Raw genomic sequence first — 24,726 nt, 5'->3', positions numbered from 1 at the left:
TTAAGTAAGCCAGATGTGATTGAAATTCAGAGAGAATTGAATGGGAATAGAAAAGAATACACCTTTTTCTCAGTGAAATACTGTACCTTTACAAAAGCTGATCATATATTAGGGCATAACATTTTATAGTTAAAAGCAAAACCCAGAAATATTAAATGCATCCTTTTCAGATTCCAATACCTATATATATATACATATTTAATAAGGGATCATTGAAACATAGAATAAAATTTAATTGAGGACTATACAACCTAATCTTAAAGAATGAGTGAATTAAAGAGCAAATTAAAGAAATAATTAACATTCTATTAAAAAGAATGACAGTAATGAGACAACATTTCAAAGCCTATGGATGTAACAACAATGCTGCTTGTGACTACTGTGGCTGTGTAAGACCAACAACACCAGCACACAAAAGGGCTGCCAACACAGCTTCTTTGATCTGCTTTACTAAGGAAAGCAACTTTAAGAGGTTAACAATCTTACTTTAATTAAACATACATATATCATTCACTTAGTTCAGGGGGAAAAGCCAGCACCCTGAACTTCAGAGAGAATACGAATACAAATTGCAAGCAGAAATTATATAAACAGAGCAAACACACACAGAAATGGACAGGCCTCTAGATGTCTGAACAGAGATTTACATAGTTACCAGAGAGAGGGGTACCAACATCTGGGTTTTCAAAGCTGAGGGGGTTCCAACAGCTACCCAGAGTCTTGTCTGGCCAAATCACCAACACTCTTCCAAAGAGTGTGCCCCCAAAACAAAACTCCACCCTCAGATCTCAGATCACAGAGCTCTGGAGCACTTGATTACCTCAGTGCTGAGAAGCACTCAAACAAAAAACAGCAAAACGTTCCATTTTGCTTGCCATAACATTTGAAAGGCAAGATTCACCAAAGGTACTTGATTGCCTTAGCATTCCAAAAGACCACACAGTAAAAAAAGTCCCACCCTAACTACCATAATAAGGGGACATAGCAAAGGCAGTAATAAGAGGAAAATTTATATCTTTAAATGCTTATATAAATGAAATAAAAAGCAAATCAATGAATTGGGTCTGCAATTAAAAAAAACACTAGAAAAAGAACAAATTAAAATTTTCCAATTAAACACTAAATTGGAAATTCTAAAAATTAAAGGTAAGATTAATAAAGTCGAGTTTATGAAAATCATTAAATTAAATAAAACTAGGGGTTGGTTTTGTGAAAAAAATAGATAAAGCATTGGTTAATATGATTTTTCTCTTTTTTATTCTAAATGGTATTTTATTTTTTTATGTAAAGACAATTTTTAACATTTTTTTATATAAAATTTTGAGTTCTGAATTTTCTCCCACTCTCCTTCCCCTCCTCCCTCCCTAAGATGGTAAACAATTTGGTATAGATTATATGTATGCAATCATATAAAACATTTCCACATTGGTCATGCTGTGAAAGAAGAAACAGGGCAAAATAGGGAAAAAACACACAAAAAATAAAGAAAGCAAGAATAGTAGGCTTTGATTTGCATTCAGACTCCACCAGACCTTTCTCAGGATGTGGATAGCAGTTTCCATCATGAGTCTTTTGGACTTGCCTTTGGTCATTGTATTGCTGCATAGAGCTATTTCATCATAGCTGATCATCACACAATGTTGCTCTTTCTGTGGACAATATTTTCCTGGTTTTGCTCACTTTATTTTGCATCAGTTCATGTAAGTCTTTCCAGGTTTTTCTGAAATCCACCTGCTCATCATGTCTTATAGCAAAATAGCATTCCGTTACATTCCTATTGATGGGCATCAGTTCAATTTCTAAATCTTAACTACCACAAAAAGAGCTGCTATGAATATTTTTGCACACAAGGGTCCTCTTCCCTTTTTTTATTATCTCTTTGGAATGCAGACCTAGTATTGCTATTGCTGGATCAAAGGGCATGCACAGATATAGGTATAGGATATAGTTCTTTGGTTATAGTTCCAAATTGCTCTCCAGAATAGTTGGATTAGTTCACAATTCCACTTACAATGCATCAGTGTTTCAATTTTCCCACATCTTCTTCAACATTCATCATTTTCCTTTTCTGTCATATTAGCCAATCTGATAGGTTCCCTTTATGTGTATCTCTCATTTTTATGTTTCCTAAAAGCAACATATTGTTAAATTCAATTTTAATCTGCTATTCATTTCTATTTTATGTGTAAATTTGTCCCATTCATATTCTGAGCTACAATTACTTATTGTGGATTTTACTCCTTCTTCTAGTATCTTTGCCAAGAAAACCCCAAATGGGGTGACCATGAGTCAGACACAACTTAACAATTATAATAAATAAATACATACAAAATAAATATTATGTAACCCACAAGGTGGCCAGCCACCTTCTTCATACTGGTCCTTGGAAAGCAGACTGTTCATTTCAGGTGCATACTCATGGATCATCCAACCTCTCAGAACCTGGGCACTGTTGCCTAGCCTACCATCCTCTGTTCCGGGATAGGACATCAGAACTGGATGTTGCTGGTGAAACTTTTGGCCTGCCTTAGATAGCACTTGCCATCTGGAATGCTTCTGGCTGCAAAGGTAGGAGGAGGTGCAAGCAGGAGATGGTCACCATTGCTGAGGATGAGCTTTGTCCCAAGGACAGGCAGAGAGTATGACTTGACCTTGATGTCTCACTGTACCCCAAGAGCATAATCAAGGTTCCCCACTGTCCTGACTCTTGTATATTCTTTCCCTTAGTGGAACTGATTCTTCTTGTTGTCTAGTCTCCTGCACAGGCAAATTGATAACTGACCCATCAGTCTCAAGAGGATTAGAGATCTTTTCGGTGTGTGATGCTTCACCCTGAAAGATAGGAAAGTATAAATGAAGAAGCAAAAAGTAGCCAGTTTGAGGCTTGTTTCAAATTTTTCAGGCCTATTTCTCTCTCTCTCTCTCTCTCTCTCTCTCTCTCTCTCTCTCTCTCTCTCTCTCTCTCTCTCTCTCTTTCTCTAACTATAATCATTGATCCAGCCCTTACATTTCACAGGAGAATTCTGAGACTTAGAAAAAAAGGAAAGTGATTTATCCAATATCACACAATACATACAACTCCTCACTTCAGGGACTTCCCATGGCTTTTCCCTATCTCACAATCATAGATTTTGAGCAGGAAGGGGCCTCAGAGGGCAATGACACCACCTAAATCTGAGCCAGAATCTTCTCTCTGAGTTCCTCAGAACTGGATTCTCCTGCCTCCATTTGGAGACATCCCATCAAGAAGAACCAGCTCCCTCCTGAGACAATAGCTTCTAATTGATAACAGCTCAAATACTTAGGAATCTTTTCCTGACCTACAGCCTAATCACAGATGACCCTCTTTTGACTCCCACCCATTGATGCTAGTTCTAACCTCTGGGGCCAAACAGAAAAAGAAAATCTTCTATGGAACAGCCTGCAGTCACCTATCATGCATCTCCTTTGCTTCTTCCCCTCTCCAGACTAAACATGCCCAGATCTTTCATTCAGTTCTCGTATGGTGGGAATTTGAGGCCCATCACTATCTGGGCCACCTTCTTTTCTTATCAGTGTCCTTCCTAACATGGAGGGTCTGGAATCCTTGTTTTTTTATGAAAAGGTCTTACCTATTAGAAACCACCAGTCAAGTTGATACATTCAGAGCTTGTTGTCATAGACTAAAGATATATGGAAGAGATGTTCTCAGCTAAAAGAGCTAGGGACCCCCAGGCAGCACCATTAGCTGAAAAATTTTAGATTGGTCAACCCAACTGATCAAACCATAAGTCTGGCAAAAGTTACTCACCCTTCTTCTTATGTCATAAGCTGAAATGCAAAGAAGATGAGTGTCAGGAAGCAGGATGGATACATTTTTCAGACATAACAAAAGGATAAATAGAATTACAGAAACGTTGATATGAGGTGTAGTGGACAGAGCCCTGGGCTCAGAGGCAAAAAGACCTGGGTTCTTAGAATGCTTCTAACCCCACCTAGTGACTTTGAGCAGTCGACCAATCAACATGCACTTATTAAGTGCATATTATGTACCTACTATGTACATACTATGTACCAGGCACTGTGTGAGGCTCTAGGGTGACAAATACAAAGAATAAAACAATCTGTCCTCTCAAGGATCTTACATTCCAACAGGGAACACAAGGAGTGTCTTTCATGAAACTTGAAATCACCAAAGTAATGACGTTTGATATCTACAAGGCATTTTTCCAGTTTCTGTGGGCTCCACGAGGGCAGAGACTGCATCAATCAATGTAAAAACATTTATTAAGCACCTACTCTATACCAGGAACCATACTAGGTGCTAGAGATACCAAGACAAAAGGGACAGAGCCCATCCCTTTGGGGAACTCTCATTCTGACGTGTTTTCCTTCCTTCCTCCTGACAAAACAGGATCTTGTACATGTCTTGTACATATAGTCTGCTTTTCTATGTCCATGTGTATCAGTAATTAAGGCCCAACAAGACCAGTAACAAGAGCTGCCAGTACAGGTTCTTTTGATCTGCTTTACTAAGGAAAGTAACTTTAAGGGGTTAACAATCTCACTTTAATCATTCACACACACACATACACACACACACACACATGCATACACACACACAGACACATATATATTATATATATATTATATATTATATATATAAATATAACTCACTTATTTCAGGAGGAAAAGCCAGCACCTTGAATTTCACCGCAAATACAAATAAATTACAAACAGTGACAATATAAACAGACCAAATCACAATTCATAGTTACCAAAGAACAAATGGGTTAGCAAAGCTGGGTTGGGGGGAAGTTACAATGGCTTGCCCAGAGTCACAGCCCACTCTTCTAGTGAGTGAGAGCCCAAAAGGAAAAACACTAACCTCTGAGTTTATATATCCTGTTCAGGGTCAAAGGGCATCACAACATGAGACTCAAACCCACATGGCCTAAAAGCTTCTGGCATCACAAACACGTGACTCAAACCCACGTAAACTAAGCTTTCCCTTGAGGTAAGAAGGTCATCAAAGACTCCCAATTTAATCAAAGAAACAAAGGCCAGACTAATCAAGGACATTTGATTAAATAAGTGCTCCAAAAGAGAAAACAGTAAAAAAGTGCCACCTTGCTTACTGATACACCATGTTGAATTCTACCACCCCCAGCACCCAGTAGGCTCTTAGAAAATGGCAACTGTTTTACTGTCGTATAGCATACGTACAGAGGAGGAGCTTAATAATGTTTATTGAATTGACTTGAACTCGGCATTCACCTTGGCTCCTGAGCACACTGCCCTGCACATAACAACTCATTAATAAATGGTTCCTGAGATAAATTCAATAGCTGAATTGACTTGCTTTGTGTGTATATGTGTGACTAGCCCAGCACGCAGTCGATACTTAATAAATGCTACTGGACTTGATATATGTAGCACATATTTAAGTGCATTGCTGTATTGCTCCTGGTATACAGTAAGTGCTTAATAAATGCTTTATCTATTTAAAACCTATCTATTCATCTATCATCTATCCATCATCTATATTTCCATCTATCATCTACCCTTCCATTATCCATCTATCTATCCATACATCCATCCCTCCTTTCATTCAACCATGCTTCCATCCATCATTTTCTCTGTCATCTCTCTACCCACTGTTCCATCTATCTTTTTTATTTAATTGTACTGATTTTTTGGGTTACATTTTAAGTTCCAACTAGTCTCTCTCCCTCCTCCTCACCCTGCATTAGAGAAGGCCCTTGTTTGATGTAGATTTATAAATATATGTAAAACCACAGTATGTGTACTTTTTTTTATTTCTGGAGGTGGATAGCATTTTCCTTCACAGGTCCTTTATAGTTGATTTGAAGATTTATAATACTCAGAATAACTAAGTTGTTCACAGTTATTCTTCCAACTATTGCTGTTACAGTATACAACATTCTCTTGCTTCTGCTCACTTCACTTTGCAACAGTTCATGTAAGTCTTCCCATGTTTTTCTAAAATCAACAGGTTCATCAATTCTTACGGCACTGTAGTATTCATTACAATCATGTTCCACAACTTGTTCAGCCATTCCCCAATTGATGGACGTCCCCTCAATTTCTAATTCTTTCCCACCACAAAGAGATCTGCTATAAATATTTGAAAACACATGGATTCTTTTTCTTTCCTTCTGATGACCTGGGAAACAGACCTAAGAGTTGTGTTTCTGGGTCACCATTCTTCTACCTATCTAGCCATCTATCCAGAATCTTTCATTCTTTCAATCCAGGCATTCATCTTTCTATCCAGCCAACAATCAGCCATCTCTCTCTCTCTCTCTCTCTCTCTCTCTCTCTCTCTCTCTCTCTCTCTCTCTCTCTTTCTCTCTTTCTACCTCCCTCCCTCCCTCCCTCTTTATCTATTATATATCTATCTCTGCTGACAATCATTACCTCCCTTTGGAGAAAGGAATGTTTTCCAAGTTTACTTCACACAGTTGTGGTGATAAGAAATCTCGGTTAGACTGTTTTAGTGTGAATTTAACAGGTTAGTGATTAGCCGCAGAAATATAACTAGGAATCTCTGTGCCTGGGGGCAAGTACCACAAACTGAACCTGGGTCAAGCCCACCCTCAGTTAAGTGGGGAATGGGGTGGGAGAAGAATGAGGAAGGATGAGGACAAGGGGAAGCACTCCCCTGCCTTCCAGCTGGCCTTTCTCTAGATTCACTAGATGAATGTATGATTTAGGTACTGAGAGCTGTTGTTTTTAGAGCTCTACAGGACTCCAATTTTGGTCAGAGCCCTCCCTCTAAATTCAATATCCTGGGGCAAAGTCCCCACCACTCCAGCCTTTTTAGGCCTCTGCTTACCTGCTTGGCTCTTTTCCATTCTAACTAACTTCACCACCAAAATGATGACAGCGATGACAATGATGGCAACTAATGGAATGATGATAAATGTGAGTTGGGAGTTGCTATATGGAGAGCACAATGCATCCTTGGTGTCCGTGCCTGGCTCTTCTTCAGATAAACCCTGGGCAGTACAACTAGGAAGATGGAGGAAGACACGTCATTGAACATGAGCTCACTCCCATCAGCCCAGCAAAACCAAGTGATCCACCTCCTCCCCCAGCTGCAGTCAGCCATGCAACCCAGCAGCCAAAGGAGCTGACAGAAAGAGAGGCAGAGTAGCCCAAAAAGAGGAAGAGAAGTAAGTGAAGCAAAAGTGTACACCTCTCCAATTTCTAGACAATACACAAAACCGGTAGGGAGGGCATGCATCTTGGATTGGCTAGAAAGCCAGTATTCCCAGGATCCAAAAAAATTTCGACAGAATAGAGCCATGAGACAAGACTGTTTTTTTTTCCCTCTTGTAAGAAATGGGGAGGGGGGAGGGGAGAGCAATTTTTTTCCCACAGAGTTAAAACACAGAGTTAAAAGCATTCCTCTTCCTCCCCCTACCACCCCCCCCCCCCCCCCGTCTTTAACAGAGGGTAAGTCAGGTGACTGGTTAGAATTACTTCTAATCAAAACTCTGGGGTGAAAGGTTAGAGGCTTGTATGCATGCTTAAATGAGCCATTTCAGGACGACATGACCAAGGCAGTCAGGGGGTTGCATCTGGCAAATGAAGAGCCTGGTGGGAGAATTGAAGGAAGAGCCAATAAAAGGACTGGCTTCCATCTGAGTCCTTTGTACTCTCCTGTACTCTGTTCAGGGGACATGCCCATTTACTCAGACCAAATAAATGTAAAACATAATTAAAGTGCCCTTGCTTGGGTGGCATCCTTTCTTATGAGAAAGCAATAAAATTCCTTCTTGCCTTCTCTCAAAAGTGGTGTCTGTTTATTTTTAATGTGAATAGTGGTCTCAGACCCACACACTCTTGTTTTTGAGGGGCCCAGAACTGTAATCAGTTTGGGGAATTCCCTGGTGGAGAAATGCTTTCCCCAATACAAGAACCATCAGGATTGAGAGCTAGGGCACTGAGAGGGTGTCGCCTGCCTGTGAAGCAAAGCTTACTTGTTGTATTTGTCCTTCATTTTCAAAGAGGACCATGACGTTGGGGAGATGATGACATGACTTTCAGTTGACTTTGATATGAGTGAGGGAGGGCTGTGCAAGTTCACTGGACTCACTTTCTCCTCCCCAGTCATCTGGGTCTAGTGGTCAGATATTCAAGAGATGGCCCAGGAGGCAAGGGGAGACCCTGGCCCTTTTAAGCTTACTATGCCTAAGAGACAGAACCAGTGGTGGGATTCAGCCTATTCTCATCGGTTCAGTAGAACCGATACCCAGTTTTATGTTGAATTCAGTGAAATGGTTGTTAAAATGGCTCTTGCAATCAGGGTTCTCTCTAAGGTGGGTACCTGGGCAGCCTCCCAATGTAGAAATCACAAATTTACATTCCTTACTCTTTTTTAATGTTCATCTGCCCAACAGCTTTTTCTAAGTGCCTGTAGTAATGTTCATTCTGTGCATAGGTGAAAAAAATTGACAGAACCAGGCTTATAACATTCATTCATTCATGTCTTAAAACTCATTATATCTTTGATGAAATGCTACATTTTAATTCCCTCATTTTTGTTACTTCAGTAAACAAACATGATGTAAAGACGAAAAGTGCCAAACAACCATGGGGTGACAAGTTGTCATTTATTTCCACTTTGTGTTATGCCCCCCAATTCCCCCTGAGATAGTATGACTGTGCTGGTATTCCCTGAATGGTGAAACCAATAGGAAGTTGGGACATAATGAACCAAAAGAAATATAGATTTTAAGGGTTATGTTATTGTCCATTTCGGAAGCCATGGAAGTAGAATAGGTAGGATGAGTTTTGGTTCTGCATATTTTCCAACATTGGCTGCTGTGGTCACATGGCTGTTTTTGCTCCATAAGAATACTTTTTTTGCCAGGTATTATTTAATATTTTTTCATTATTATTTTAAAACTCTTTCTTATAACAATCTAGTTTTGTGTACCTCTTTTATTATTCTTATTTGAGTATTAAATGCATGAAATATTAAACTACATTTCAGTATATCTTTTTCTATACTTAAAATGGTCATTAGGGCAGAGAACCAGTTGTTAATTTATTTGAATCCCACCACTGGACAGAACTCTAGGCTTCCCAACTCCAAGGCAAGCCCTGTATTCCCTATCACCTATGCTAACAGTAAGAAGGAAAATAATAGAATTGAATGAAATCAATGCCTTACAATTAGGCTAAAAAAATCATCTCAAAAAGATCATAGAGCCAGAGATAGCTAGGTGGTCCAGTGGACATCAGTGGACATAGCCCTAGAGTCTGGAACATGGGAATTCACATCTTAGTTTAGCCATTTCCTGGCTGTGTGACCTTGAGCAAATCACTTAACCTCTGTTTGCTTCACTTCCTAGTGTTGTTCTGAGGAGCAACGGAGACAAGGCCTAGAAAGTGCTATGTAAATGCTGCCTATTATTATTGTTACCCTAACTGCTGTCCCAGTGCCCATGGGTATGAGACCCTGTCCTTTTTTGGTCGAGAGGAATGCCCTGCCCAGCAGGAGTTGGCTGACAGAGTTGGTAGGAGGACTCCAGCCTTCATCAATCCTTTCCAGGACCCCTCAAGCTTCAAGATTTTTGGGGGGAGACTCTTCAAGCATCAATGTGCCTCTGGCTTCTGGATTGAAGAGGGAAGATGGAAGAGGCCAACCCCAATTCAGATTGCTGAAGGAAAGATGCCAGAAACATGAGTGGTGCCAGCAGCCTCCATCATGTCCTCACCCCAGCTTGCTACACTAGAGAGTTGGGGAATTTTCCCTTTGGGTGAGACCTAGGACTCTCTCTTGGTCCAGCTGAGTTATCTTGCTCCTGGTGGAAAAGCGCCTTTACTCCACATTATTTGACAATATTTTCTATGTATATCTTTTCTGGTCTCCTTTTTGTTACAATTTAGATAAGTGGGTATCTTTGCTTTTTGTGATGTGTGTTCATTGTGGAGTTTGTATTAGGTGAGAAAGGAGTCAATCTTTGAATAGAGAGTTTGGAATTTCCCTTCCTCCTCCAAAAACAGACAAAGCAATCATAAATGAGATTAAACCTGGTCATATCCCCTAAATTAACAATATTTAAGGGAGCAGATAGTTATGATTCTAGCTTAGTACCTCCTTTCTCTGAAAAGAACAAAGTGGCCTTGGGCCCCAACTTCCTGCTTCTGTTCTGGCAGGAATTAAAATCTTCCTTGGAAAAGGGCAGTTGGGAGAAAAGGCTAGAGATGTCTAGGCTTCCTGTCTTTGAGCCACATGACAGACCACACCGCAAGTGGGTCTTACCTGATGTAGATGTTTCTTAATCTCTCTCTCTCTCTCTCTCTCTCTCTCTCTCTCTCTCCCTCTCTCTCATCTCTAACCCTACATTAATATTATTATTACTGGAGTTCCTCTTCCCCCCCCAAAATGATAAAGTGGTCAAAAGTTGGATTAAACCTAATCATATTCCCTAAACTAATAATATTTAAGGGAGCAGATAGATATGGTTCTATCCTGGTAATGCCCCCCCTCCTTGTCCATTTAAATTATTATTTTAATATTAATTTATTAATATTATTGTTGTTTAGCCATTTCAATCATGTCTGACTCTTCATGATCCCATTCAGGGCTTTCTTGGCAAAGATTCCGGAGGGGTTTGCCATTTCCTTCTCCAGCTCATGTTACAGATGAGGAAACTGAGGTCAATAGGGTGAAGTGACTTGCCCAGGGTCACACATCTAGTAAATGTCTGAGGCCAGATTTGAGTTAAGGAAGGTGAGTCTTCCTCACTCCAAGCCTGGCACTCTATCTACCGTGCCACCTAGATGCCAATTATTATTACTGTTGTTGTTGTTGTTGAAACAGACATCAGAAGACTCCCTCTCCGATCCTGTAATTGTAAAGATGAGGAAGCAGGTTCAAAGATTAGTGGTAAACATTTATCCATGGTAAACATCTGAGGCACTATCTGAACCCAGGTCCTTTGGCTCCAGATTCAGTGCCCTTTCCATTCTACTATGGCACCATCCTGGGAAGGAGATGGGATTAGATAATAATCCATCTGATTGCCACAATCCTATGCCAATAGATGTAAATGAGGCCAACATCTCTGATTCTATGTCAGAGTCAAATGCTGGTGCAATTATCAAGAAAATATTTCTCTTTGCATCCCCTGCAAGCACCTCCAATTTGTCTAGTAGCAACAAAGTTTTGGAAGAAGAGGACCTGCTGAGTCATCTCATCTTGGACCGTCTTGATGCCCACATCTTGGAGCTAAACAGAGAGAGTGAAAGGACTGAGACAACTCAGAAATCTAATCCTAAATCTAATCCAATCACAGTGTCAGGGTCCTCCAAATACAATGACTCTGAAGGGTGAACATCCTCTCTGTTAGCAGAGCTTCCCAAAATGTGAACAAAGAGTGAAGATGATAGGCTCTGACTGCCCCAGTGAGAGCAGTGGTGAAGAACAGACCCTTTTCCTGAAGAGGACGATCCCTTCCTTGGGGCTGATGATCAAATGTGTGCTTTCTGCCTGGGGGACTTCTGATAGCATCTGCTTACCAGGCTAGACTTCTTTGCTAGTCTTTTCTGTCAAGTGCATATTTATTGTCACAGATATTGTGATGGGGTTATGGTGTTGATTTAAATGTGAATATGTCTGTATGATAATTTAAAATAAAAATTTTATAATGTATATTCTAAAAAAGGGGGGTGCAGCTAGGTGGTACAATGGAGAGAGCAGCAACCCTAGAGTTGGGAGGACCTGAGTTCAAATCCAGCCTCAGACACTTACTAAGTATGTAACCCTGGAGAAGTCACTTATTCTTGATTGTGAAAGAAAGAAAGAAAGGAAGGAAGGAAGGAAGGAGGAAAGGAAGAAAGAAAGAAAGGAAGGAAGGAAGAAAGAAGGAAAAAGAAAGAAAGAAGGAAGGAAAAAGAAAGAGAAAAAGAAAGAAAGCAACAAAGAAAGAAAGAAAAAAGAAAGAAAGAAAGAAGGAAGGAAGGAAAGAAGGAAGGAAGGAAGGAAGAAGGAAAGAAAAAGTATAGAATACAAGTGCCCTGAACACTCCCTGTGAATGAGCAACAAAATTGGAAAACCAGCCATGGAGGTTCAGCCTTAGACTATATTGGCAAGTTTAGAATAAAGGAACTTCTATAAAGCCTGTCCCATGGACACTGTCCTGGTCAGCCACATCTGGAGAGTTGTGTTCAGGACTCCATTTTAGGAAGCTCCTCAGTTAGCTGGAGAGCTCCCACAGGAGGGCGCTAAAGGGTAATAGATTCTGGGCTGGAAGGGCCTTCAGGGGGTCCCTTATTTATAGATGAGGAAAACCAGGCACAGAGAGTTCAAGTGACTGATAATAGCAGCCAGCATTTATGTAGCATCTCCCATGGACCAGTCCTTTTAAATATTATCTCACCAGCCCAAGGAGAGGTGGTTAGCCCCCGTGGCATCTGAACTCAAATTCTCTTGACTCCAAAGCCCTTCCCATGGTTCTGGGGTAACCAGGGCTCCAAACTATATACCTGTGAGGAGCTATGGAAGGATGGCTTGGAAAGGCCCAAAGGTTGCTTCAAGTATTGGAAGTGATGTTAAGGAGAAGAGAAGTAAAGTCACTCAGCTTGGCCCCAGAGGGTAGAACCTGGAGTGATGAAGAGAAGACACAGAAAGGCAGATTGTAGTTCAGTTTAAGGGAACAATCATAACAATGGGAGCTGTCCAACAGAAGGAAGACCAGAAGGAAGGGCAGACAAGCAGAACAGCTTTGAAACCTACATGTTGAATTTCTTTTATGCCTAAAAGGAAATGTGTGTTGTATAGAATAGGGTTTTATAGTCTGCTGTACATCCAGAGGTGGTAGAATCAGCTGTATCAGTAAGCCAATTGTTAAATTTTTAGGGTGAGCATTCATGCCTCAGAAATTAGCAAATATTACAAATTAGAGCTTGATTTGTTATTTTGTTGAGTGCCTAGACTTAAGAAAATGATAGTGAAAATGCTGATGATGCAGAATAAACTGAAAAGTGTATCCTGTGTATGTTTATTTTTCAGAGATCCAGTTGTTGAACACTTACCTGCACCCTCACCACACCCCACTTGGTCATTTCTTTCTTCTTTTTTCTGTTCTGCTTTGTATATGGAAACACTTGTTTTATTTGGTGTTTGTTAAGGTCAGATTTTTTTTAAAAACAGTATAAAGTAACAAGCAAAAAGAATGAACCATCAAGTCCCAGACAGTGTGATATACCTACTTGGTCCACAGCAGACACTGGCCAAGGGTCCCATTGGGGGAAAATGTGCCTGCCCGGCACTTCTCACAGATGGTGTTATTCATTTCTGTGCCTAAAAGAGGAGACATGGGAGATTTGGTGCTGAGCATAGCAATAGGATCAGAACAAAACACAGCTGCTAAATTGGATTGGTTGGTTCTTCCCTGGAAACTCTGTGTCAGAGCAGTGCAGAGCAAAAAGTATTATGAACTACTCTATGAAATACTCCCAGGCCAGTGGGAAGAAAATTATATATATATATATATATATAGATAGATAGATAGATAGATATGAATGGGACGGATAATTCTGAAGACTTCACAGGGTATGTCTAATGGAGAGGTTTTGGGATTTGGCCTTGTAATTTTGGAAGGCATGAACAAATTATGGAACATGAATGTAAGGGAATACTACTGTGCAATAAGAAATGACGAAATGGATGATTGCAGTGAAACATGGGAAAACTTGCATGAACTGATGTAGAGTGAAGTGAGCAGAACCAGGGGAACAAATTTGTATAGTAACAATAACGGTGTGAAGATAAACAATTCAGAAAATATCCAGAACTCAGATCGATGGAGTAACCAACTATAATTCCAGAGGACTGTTCTGGGTCCCAGCGGGGATGGAGATGGGGCAGGCTCACCTCTAGACTTCATGTATTGGCCAGCGGTGCAGACTTGGTGAGGCTCACACAGCTCACAGTCATCTTTCATGATGACACAGAAATGGCCTGGAAAGCAGCCACACACAGTGTTGGATGTAGATGAGCATTCCCTTCTTGTCACCAAGCCAAATTCTGAAAGAACAAAGAGAAGGAGACATTAGGTCAGTTAGTCAATCAGCATTCATTCAGGACCTACTGTGTTCTGGGCACATGTTACAAATAAAGGCAAAAGACAGTCCCTGTTTTAAAGGAGCTCACAGTCTAATGGGAATGACAGCATGCAAACATGTATGTACAAATGAGATCCATACAGGATAAACTGGAGATGATCAAGGGAGGAAAGACACTAGACTTAAGGGTTAAGGGGACTGGCTTCCTGGAGGAGGGGGGACTTCAGCTCGGATTTGGAGGAAGCCAGGGAAGCCACAGGTGGATGGGAGGATGGACCATCTATTGGAATAACCCAAACATGAGGTGAAGAGGGTCTGCAGCAGGAGGAGAGAAGGGGCATAATCAGGAGATGCTGAAAAAGGTGAATTTGATGAGCCTTCTACATAGATTGGTTATGGAGGGTAAGAGAGAGTGAGGAGCCCAGGAGGATGGGGGAGGGGAAATCCATGTCCTTTGATGACAGCCCATTCCACAGGACCATAAGTACATCTTTAATCCCCACCTAGACTAGACGATCCTGGAGGGCAGCAGTAAAATACCAGAGGCCATCTAGTTTGATTCATTTGTAAACAAAAATCCCCTCCATACCACTCCCAACCGATAGTCATGGTGAGGGAGGGAAGCCTCTCCTGGGAAAGGTCCAGGGAGGGAGCACCCTGAGGCAGGCCATCCAGCTTTGAGCTCAAATACTGCCCAAGATCCTTTGTGGCTGAGGGATGCTGGATAGGTCACTCTAGGCTGCTCTATAACTATGAGATGTAGACAAAGCTCCCGCATGTCTGGATAGAAGGTGTATTCTTCCCTAAACAAGTAAAATCACAAACCTGGAGCACCCCCCCCCCCATAACCCCCTAAAAAGATAAAAAGAAGAAAGTACAAAGCACTGTGCTGAGGATGGGCTACAAAGACAGAATCACTCCTGCCCCACAAGGAGACAACACTCTACCCACGCTTTCCTTAGTGGAGACAGAGTGTCTTTTGCCTTTCTGTGTATCCCCTGCATTTAGCACAGTGCCTGCCACATATTAAGACCTTATTAAATAATCATTTCATGCCTCCTCTTACTTCTTTCCTTCCTTCCCTCCCTCCTTTTCTTTCTTCTTTCCTTCCTTCTCTCCTTTTCTTCCCTCCCTCACTCCTTCCTTCCTTCCTTCTTTCCTTCCTTCCTTCTTTTTTTCCTCCCTCCCTTCCTCCATCCCTTCCTTCCTTTTTTCTTTTTTCCCTCCCTCCCTGACCAACCCTCGACAATCCCTCCATCCCTTCCTTCCCTCTTTCCTTCCTTCCTTCCTTCCTTCCTTCCTTCCTTCCTTCCTTCCTTCCTTCTTTTCTTCCATCCATCCTTCCTTCCTTCTCAGCACTTATTCTCATGCCTGGCATACAGTAGATCCTTAATAATGCTTGTTGGCTTGGCCTTAATTTCCTCTGCAGAAAGAAGCAGTTGACCTAGATCATAGGATGCAGGACAAGAAAGAGCTTTGGATACCAGTAAGTCCATCCTCTATCGTTTATATTTGAGGACACTGAAGCCTGGGGAAGTAACTTGCCCACAGTCACAAAAGTAGAAAAAAAGTAAGATGGCCTCCAAGTGCCCTCTCACTTTATAAATCCCATGATCCTATGAATCCAACATTCTTGGGGAAACAGAATCAAGGGATCCCTGGCTAAGTGTGTGTGCTGGGGACTAAGGGTAGGAAAGGTGTGGTGTGGAGAGCTGGGCTTGGGAGAGACACTCCCCAGCCAGGCCTGTCTCTGAGTTGCACAGAGTTGAGTTCTGAACCAAAAGTAGGAACATGGATGGTTCCCCAAGGCCATCCTCAAGGTTTAGAGAAGCTGCTGTCCCTGATCTAACAAAGCCAGAAGAAGCAGAAGTGGCAGGTGGGTGGGGGAGGGGGAGAAAAAGTGTTCCTAGTACCTCCACTGTAATGATAAGGGACATTAAGGCAGACTCTGTCCCTCCTATTCCCTGATGATCTGCCCTAGGTAAGAGAGGAACCCTGACGGAGACAGGTGGCTTCCTAGGAGACGTAGCTGAGACTGAAGACAGTCCTGGGTTTCTCCACTCCCAGTCCTAGCCCAAGCCCCAACTAGCTGAGGATCCCAGGGGGGGTCTGATTTCCTCTCCAAAGTCTGAACCCCTAAGGACTTTCAGAGATAACTCCAGGGGGTCAGAAGGAACTGGTCAGTAAGAATAGAGGTGCAATTAAATTGAGTATTATGAGGCAGAAGAAGGAAGGAACTACTGTGGCTAGCTACAGAGATATGCAGGTTGAGGAAACTGGGGCCTGTCATTTACCCTTCCGTGAATGGGAGGCTCACTTCCCCTCCACAGACTCAACTTTCTTAGTTGGATGCTCACAGCATATGTGTTTGCCTGGCTGTGCCAAACCACCAATTTTGGCTTAGCCCTGGGTTCATCACAATCTCAGGCCAGTCTAACAACCCCTCCAGGAGGGCAAGGGTTGTTACCTGCACCCATTGTACAGATACAGTCCCTGAGGATCAGGTTGGGAAAAGGATTTTCCTAAAGTCATGCAGAGTCAGTGAGAGGTGGCAAGAAGAAAAAGGGAAGGTTGAAGGGAACGAGCATTGATTTAGTGCCTCCCCACCATGTGCCAGGCTCTGTGCTAAGTGCTTTACAAACATTATTTCATTTGATCTTTACAACAACCCTGAGAGGTAGATGCTGTTATTGTCCCCGTGTTACAGTTGAGGAAACTGAGGCAGACTGCGGGTAAGCCATGCCCAAGGTCACAAAGTCAGAAGTGTCTGAGGTCACACTTGAACTCAGATCTTCCTGACTCCAGACCCAGCACTCTATCCACTGCACCAGTGGGCTACCAGAGCCCAAGTCTCTTAGCCAAATGCATAGAATGTAGGTTTAGAGCTGGAAGGAACCTGATTGTTATTGCATCTAACCCTGTCATTTTAAAGATAAGCAAATGGCAGCCCAGAAAGGTTAGTTACCTTTCCCTGATTTCCCCTCATGCTGGTGCCTTCCCTCTGACATTATCTCCACTTTGTCCTGCCTACATCATGTTTCTACAGATTGTTTCATGGCATCTCCCCCATTAGACTGTGAGCTTCTCAAGGGCCTTTCTTGGTATCCTCAGCACTTAGCCCAGTGTCTGACACATAGTAAGTGCTTAATGAATATTTCTTGACTGGCTTACCCAACATCATACAGACAGTGAATGGCAGAGCTGGGACTTGAACCCAGGTCTCTTACTTCTCATCTAGGACTCTTCTTGGCGCATCACCTGGTGTCACTATTGGAGCTAAAAACTTTTTCAAACTCTAAAATGATCTGTGTCTGAGACTGGAGGAGGGAAAGATGAAAAGCTGTGAGCAAGTTCTTAACTTGCAGTCAGGGGATCTGAGTTCAAATCCAGACTCTGCTATTTGCTGCCTTGTGACTTTGGACAGATACAACTTGTCTGGGGTCAGTTTCTTCAGTAAAATGAGGGTCCTGGATGAGATGACCACTATGGTCCTTTCCAACTCTGGATCTGTTATCAAGTGATCCCTTCCACAGGGGCTAGGGAGGGGAGAGGCCCTGACTGGGCAGGTGGACAGTCTCTGGGGGAGAAGAAAAGGGGAAATGGGGGGATCAGGAAGAACATGGAGAATCCCCAGTACTTTACACTGTCAAGAGATCTGACATGCTTAAGAAGATTTCTCAGTTATGCAAAACAGCCTATTCAAATAGAGAAGTCCAAGTTCCAGAATACTAAGTCATAGTAGACGAGGTCAGCAGCAGGGCCAGCTCCACCGCCAGCATTCATCTGCCTCCCCTCTTTCCGCTCCCCCACCAAAAGGGACACCCTCCCCCTTCTTAACCTTGATGTAGCCCTGACCCAGCTTGGCTTCAAGTGTAAAGTGGGTTAGGACTGTGGGGAGGGGATGAGCTTTGTTCTTGAAAACATCCTCCTATCACTGTGGGTGAAAATTCACCTTTAGAAATTCATTCCTTTAAGTGAATAAGAACCTACTTTTTAAATACCCTGGGAAACGCCAACATCAGCAGTCATCCACAATCTAGTATGAATTAATTGCTTAGCATAACTCCTCCCTGGCAGGCAACTGAGGGCAGGGGAACCATCAGAAGAGAGCAGAAGGTTGGAGAGGTAATTGGAAATGCTGGAGCATGGCTGGGGAGGATGAGCCTAGCTAGGGGTTACAGGGAGAGGTTTGGGGCAGTCAGGAGGAAACACCAGGTCATGAGACAACCATCTTATTCCAATGGCTAGAGGTCAGGAAGGCGTAGATGGCACATTTAAGGAGCTGGTAGAGCACTTGGGACTAACCGAGCCTCTTTCACAAGTTCCTGAGGACCAGCTCTGCTGATTGTCCCCTTCAGAATCCTCCACATTTTACTTTCTCTCTTCTGAGGTCCCCTCCAGCATGGATAGTCTGTTCTAGGGTTGTGTGAGAGTGTGAATAAACAATCCTGTGTTTCCCATGTCCTAGAACCTTAGGAACTAGCCAATCCCCTCATGGTATAGATAGACAAACTGAGGTCCAAACTTGGCCATGATTGTCCAAAGTCTCACGGAAATGCCTGAAATGGAGCCCAGGTGTCCCACCTGCCAGCACAGCACTCTCACTGCCTCTCCTCCTAATATGGCCCAGCTCTTGATCTCTGGGCTATTGACTTCGCCCCACCCCATCTTGTCTGGCTAGATCCAAGACTGATGACTTCCTCTGGACCCAGGTGCCCCTTCCCAGGGAACTAGAGGAATCAGTTCAGAGCCCAGGAGAGGGCAAGCTTTGGTTAGACCCAGGGCCCTAGGTTACCCCAAGGCCTCTGAAGAGCTTCTTACCAGGGTCACAGACTTTACACTGGAGACACTCCTTCAGGCCACTCTGGTGTTCTGTGTAGGTCCCGGGATCACAAGCTACACATGTGGTGCCTGTCATTACAGTGCACGTCTCATTTACCCTATAACCTAATGGTATCAAAGAGTCAGCATCAAGAACAAGGCACAGACACTTTCCTGCAGAAGGCAGTCCCCTCCAGCCCCACTCTCCCCCTAGAATCACCCTCACACTGGTATATGACAACCTAGACCAGACCTAGGAGGCTACCAAGGTGACCTATGAAACTTAGGGTGATTTAGTATGGTTTACTACAAAAGTTACAATGGTACACATCCATACCCAACACAATCTTAGCACCCAGACTGTCAAAACTGAAAGAGTCTTCAGAAGAACTTATAATGTCGCAGTTAAAAAAAAACTCTAAGACATAGGTCAGAGATAGGAGGAAGCTCGGAACACAGGATTCAGAGTTGGAAGGGCAATCTTAGAACAGAGAATGTCAGAGGTGGGGAGGATCTCGCAACATAGACTGTCAGAGTGGGGATGAGCCTTAATGTCAGAGCTGGAACCCAGCATATCAGAGCTAGGAGGGACCTCAGAGCATAGAATGTCAGACCTGGGAATGACCTCAGAAAATAGAATTCAGGGTCAGGAAAGCAATCTTCGGTCACAGAAGGTTAGAAGTCACCTAGTCTTATGTCCTTGTTTTGTAGATGTGGAGAGTAAGTAACTGGCCCAAGGTCACACAGATAGTGAGAGGGAGCTCCAGGATTTAAGGTGGTCCCTAATATTCCATCCCACTCTGATGTGCAGTGAATTTAGGACAAGGCAGGTCCGGAATCTTAGGATCCATCTAGGCTGGCTACGATGGTCACTGCCATGGGGGAACAGGGACAACAGAAGGTGGGGGAGTGAGTGAGTGGGGATTGAAGGTAGAAGCCTCTTTGTGACCATTTTAGGTCACATGGGCGAGTCTCATGTGTGACTCACCCCCACCCTGAAAAAGATATAAAAGCAGGGGTTTTTTTCACCTTTTTTGGAGCAGTGGTGGCATGAGTGACTCTGGGCCAGCCCATGTTATGAGCTCCTGGGATGAACCTAGATGTTGGTAGCTATGAATCTGTATTCGGTCTGTCTGTTGATGTTTGTAATTTGTTTAGGGCTCTCACTTGTGTTGGTGTGCTGATGCGCTGATACGGAGACTCAGAGCAGCTGTAGCTAAGGGCCCTCCAGCTTGTAACCTGGATGCTGGGATTTTGTTAAACTCTGGTAACTATGTATTGGTATTTGAATCAGACAAGGTCTGTCTGTCGATGTTTGTACTTTGTGTGTATTTTGCTCTGAAGTTCAGGGTGCTGGCTTTTTACCCTGAACTAAGTGAGATGATATTTGTATGCTGGATTAAAGTGAGGTTGTCAACCCCTCAATGTTGCTTTCCTTACTAAAGCAGATCAAAAGAACCTGTGCTTTTGCAGCATTTTGGCAGCTTTCTGGGTGCTGCTTGTTGATGGATCTTACACCCCCACAGAAGCTGCTAGCTGGATTGTTGAAACACCTCTATGGTCCCTCTGAGCTCTGAGATTCTATGGTTCTGGAATTCAAATGGATTCATGAAGAAAGGAAGAGAGACTGGAACAGGCAGACATTTTCCAGAGGGAGAGAGTGATTTGTCCTAAAGAAAGAAACTTTCTGACTTACCTGCCTGGCAGGTGGGGCAGCACTGCCCATCCACCTCATACTCTCCCACCATACATTCCAGCGCCTCCTTGAAGGGGATGAGCTGAGCCATCATGAGCATGATGAACATCTTGGGAAGTGAAAGAAGGAGGCAACGAGGGTGAGGGAGACAGCATGGTCCAGGGTGTCAGGAAAACTGGGTTCTAATCCTGACCTTGTCACTCCCTGGCTAGATGACCTTGGGCTAGCCACTTACCCTCTTGGGGTCTCAGTTTCCCCATCTGTAAAATGAGGGGTTGAGAGACAACATGATGTGCTGGAGAAAGCCCGGGACTGGGAGCCAGAAGATCTGAGTTAGAATCCTGCCTCAGTTACTTACTTACTGTGCTGCCCTGCACAAGTCATTTAACCTTTCTTGGTCTCAGTTTCCTCATCTGTAAAATGAGACTGGACTTGAAGGCCTCCAAGATCCCTTCCAGCTCTAGTCATGGGATCCTGTGATTTAATCTGTAAGAGAAGGAGTCTGACCAGTGTCTAACTCTAAAAAGCACCAACTGGAAAGGCTGGGGGGAGAGGGGCATGGATGCCGGTATGATGTAATTTTAATCATGACTAATTCCCACCTAATGTAGCTCTTTAAAGGTTTCCAGAGAGCTTCACACACTTTCCATTTGAGTCTTATAACAACTCTGTGAAGGAGGTGCTATTATTATACCCCTTTGACAGGTAGGGAAACCAAGGCTGGAAAGTTAACCTAGTAAATGTGGGAGGCAGGATTCAAACTCAGGTCTTCTTGTCTCCATCCACTCTGCCTCTGTCCAAGGGATGCTGGAGGATTGTCTCCCACAAGGCTGATCAGAGCCCGAGAGGCCATGGAGAGGGTGCAAGGAAGGGGGAAGTCCTCCTAGAGGGCCATGGAGGAGAATTATTGCCTCATTTGGCCTGGCTGCTTTTCAAACCTGCTCCACCTACAGCAGCTAGCAGGTGTTTATCTCCGAGGTGGGGGGGAAGAGTGACCAAAGGGCAGCAACGAAGAAGAAATGAGATAAAGTGCTTAGAGGCACAGTGCTGGGCACCGACTAGGGAGTTAACAAATGCTTCTTTCTTTCTTTTTTTGTTTTATACATTTAAAAACATGTCTTTTGAAGCAGTCATAGACCCCGCAGAACTGCCAAAGGAATCCCTCCCTGCCACCCACCCCCAATTTCTCATCTGCCCCCTTTACTTTGGGGATAAGAAAAGTCATTCTCAGAGAGGTAAGGAAAAGCCAACAAGCATTTATTAGGCACCTACTGTGTGTCAGGCAGGCAGCTACGTGGCACAGTAAATAGAGGGCCGGGCCTGGAGGCAAGAAAACCCGAGTTGAAAGATGGTCTCAGATACTTCCTAGCTGTGTGACCCTGCACATGCCACTTAACCCTGGTTGCCTTAGTTTGCTCATCTGTTGCATGAGCTGGAGAAGTAAAGGGCAAACCACTATAGTCTTTTTCCCAAGAAAAACCCAAATGGGGTCACAAAGAATTGGACATGTCTGAAAATGACTGAATGGCAACTGCAGGAAGTGGTTGGCCTCCTGAGCTCAGAGATCCCTCCCTATTCTCTCCCTACCACAGAGTATTTAACTCTCCTTAGCTAGGTTTCTAATTTCTCCACCGACCCTCTAGTCTTCTCCCCCTCCCCATCACTAAATTCAAGAGGGAGGAATCTGTCCTTTGGATCCTTTTATGTCCAGGCTAGAGGTGGGAAGAGGGTGGGAGGGGACTGGGGAGGAAGCCATGAGGGAAGGGGGCACGTGGTGTCAGGGAATTAGGAAGAGGGGAACAGAAGGGAAAGACTGAGTGAGGGGATGAGGAGTGGGGAGCTGAGAAGAGAGGCAGAATGGGAACTAGGGAGAAAAATGGCGAGAGACTCCCCAATGGGCTTGGTATCTTCCTCTGAATCCTCCCCCCCCCCCGCCTTCTGGAGCCGAGGCTATAGCAGTCACTCCTCCTTTTCCTTTGGGGGGTGGTGGTGGGCCTGGGTAGGGAGACAGAGGGCAGGCAGTCCCTGTCCAGCTGTCCCCAGACACAGATTCTTACCTTCAGGCAGCCTCGGTTTACCATCTCTGTGGAATTCAGTCTGGCTGTCTCTAGCTGTAAAGAACACATCACATCCTGTTTTGTGATTGGACTAAGGTCTTTGAATGTATTGAAAGTGAAAATAAAAGCCAGTACTTACCTTATTTCAGTTTGTAGGTCAAAAAACAATATTCTTTCAACAATAGAAAGCCCTTCTCAGCCTAGGTCGTGGCCATAACTGACAAATGTGAGCATGATAAGGATGAATTTGTAAAGGAGGAAACAAGCTGGCGATGATCAGAAATTTCAAAGTACACCCAACTTCCTTAGTCCGGGGGAGGATGTGCATGAGAGCAGGAAGTGGTGCAGTACATAGAGTGCCAGGCCCAGAGTCCGGAAGACCTGGGTTCCAATGCAGCCTCAGACACTTCCTAGCTGCGTGATCCTAGCCAAGTCACATCACAGTGTTTGCCTCTGTTTCCCCATCTGTAAAATCTGGAGAAGGAAATGTGACAAACCACTGCAGTATCTCTGCCAAGAAAACCCCAAATGGGATCATGACAAGTCAGACAGAATTAGACAACAATAACAACCACAAGGAGGACATGTACAAAGACAAGGAGAGGTCTTGGCAGATCCAGCAAGGAGGCTGGGGGTGAGGAGGAGGGGGAGGGGCGGGAGAAGGGGAGTGGGGGAGACTGACCAGATGGAAAGTCTGATGATGGTAACTCTTCATCGTACATTGGTGGCTTTTCTTGGCTTCCACTCCAAAGAACACCATGCTCCTTGGAGGCAGGGACTGCCTTTCTTTCGTATCAAGACAGAGATATAGATAGATAGAGATATAGAAATACCTACACACATGCATGTGTATGTGTCTATATATGTAAAAATGCATACAGAATACATATACAGATATATGTGCGTCTATACCTATACACATACATGCAAATACACACATCTGCACATACATATACATACACCTCCCCATATCTCAACAAATGAATCAAAAGTTGTGGCCGATCAACGAAGCAAAACTAGCCCACTTCACTAATGTCACTAGGCCCCTACAGAGTTCACAGCTGCACTACAAACACTGGCCTGTACGACAATTAACAAACATTGGCATGGCATGCATATAGCACAAAACATAATCAGATGAACACAGTAGCAAATAAAAACTAGTCTCAACAAATAGTCATTCACACGTACAGCAATGAACATATGTAATCACATTCTTGGGCACTTTTCACATGAGATTACCTTGCATTGTTACCCAGAGACAGGTAGAACTCTGCCTTCAGGTTTACCTACACCATCATAACTCCATCTAGTGCCTGCTCTAAGCTGCCTGGTTCTCCTGTCATTGCCTGACCTCTCTAGTCATGTACCCGCCCTAGCAGTTGGTGTGGGCTGGCCATCAGGATCATTCCAGACCTGTGTCTACACCTGGGCTGACACACCAGTCCAAGTTGGCTGTCAGTCTATTCAGGTTCTGTGGGTAGCATCTACACCCTACGAGTTTCTGTGGCAGTTTGAGGAATGAAAGGAGCTGACTCCAGATTTAATTCTCCTGCCCTGCAATGACACATAGAGTCTCCTTATCTGGGCCACAAAGTCTTTCCTGGTCTCCTTTTCTCAGCCTTTTTCCAGGTGAGTGACTATCAGCTCTCTCCACCTGCTCATTGGAAAGTCCAACTAACTCTGCTATGGGCATGAGATGGTTGTGATAAATAGCCCTTCTAAGACCTCCTCCATTCCCTGGGGCTCTTTCGTAAACCGGCAAGTTGCCTGGTCTCTTAATAACCCTGTATGAGTTAGCTAAAAGAACCTAAGCATAAAGAATGAGCAGGTTAAAGAAAAAATCATAGAAACAATAAATACTTTTATTAAAGAGAAAAAATAATGACATAGCATTTCCAAGCCTACGGGATACAGCAAAAGCAGAAATCAGGGGAAAATTTAATTCTCCCAATGATTCCAACCATAAAATAGAGGAAGGCCAATGAATTGGGTATGCAATTAAAGAAAAACTAGAAAAAGAACAAATTAAAAGTCCCCAATTCAACACTAAATTGGAGATTCTAA

At 43.4% G+C, this 24,726-nt stretch overlaps 1 protein-coding gene across 4 annotated transcripts; it reads right to left on the bottom strand.

Moving 5' to 3' along the window:
- Positions 1-1,679: 1,679 nt before the first annotated feature.
- Positions 1,680-22,925, bottom strand: LOC118835743 (tumor necrosis factor receptor superfamily member 14-like). Of its 4 annotated transcripts, XM_036742987.1 has the most exons (10): positions 22,799-22,925; positions 22,660-22,713; positions 20,603-20,711; positions 18,907-19,032; positions 13,895-14,047; positions 13,231-13,321; positions 6,839-7,014; positions 4,657-4,681; positions 3,791-3,810; positions 2,770-2,832 (listed from the first exon to the last, which is right to left on the bottom strand). In XM_036742987.1, exons 2-8 carry the CDS (start codon positions 22,681-22,683, stop codon positions 4,662-4,664), a joined length of 699 nt encoding a protein of 232 aa, XP_036598882.1. In that variant the 5' UTR covers positions 22,684-22,713; positions 22,799-22,925; the 3' UTR covers positions 2,770-2,832; positions 3,791-3,810; positions 4,657-4,661. The 4 variants fall into 4 exon arrangements, with proteins under 4 accessions (XP_036598879.1, XP_036598881.1, XP_036598880.1 ...); XM_036742984.1 differs by lacking the exon at positions 4,657-4,681 and having other exon boundaries at positions 1,680-2,832; XM_036742986.1 differs by lacking the exons at positions 4,657-4,681; positions 18,907-19,032 and having other exon boundaries at positions 1,680-2,832.
- Between the last annotated feature and the right edge of the window lie 1,801 nt (positions 22,926-24,726).

The sequence above is a fragment of the Trichosurus vulpecula genome, chromosome 2 (genome assembly GCF_011100635.1).
Source record: "Trichosurus vulpecula isolate mTriVul1 chromosome 2, mTriVul1.pri, whole genome shotgun sequence".
NCBI lineage: Eukaryota > Metazoa > Chordata > Mammalia > Diprotodontia > Phalangeridae > Trichosurus > Trichosurus vulpecula.
The sequence above is the reverse complement of the archived record's forward strand: the minus strand, read 5'-3'. Positions and strand labels throughout refer to the sequence as shown.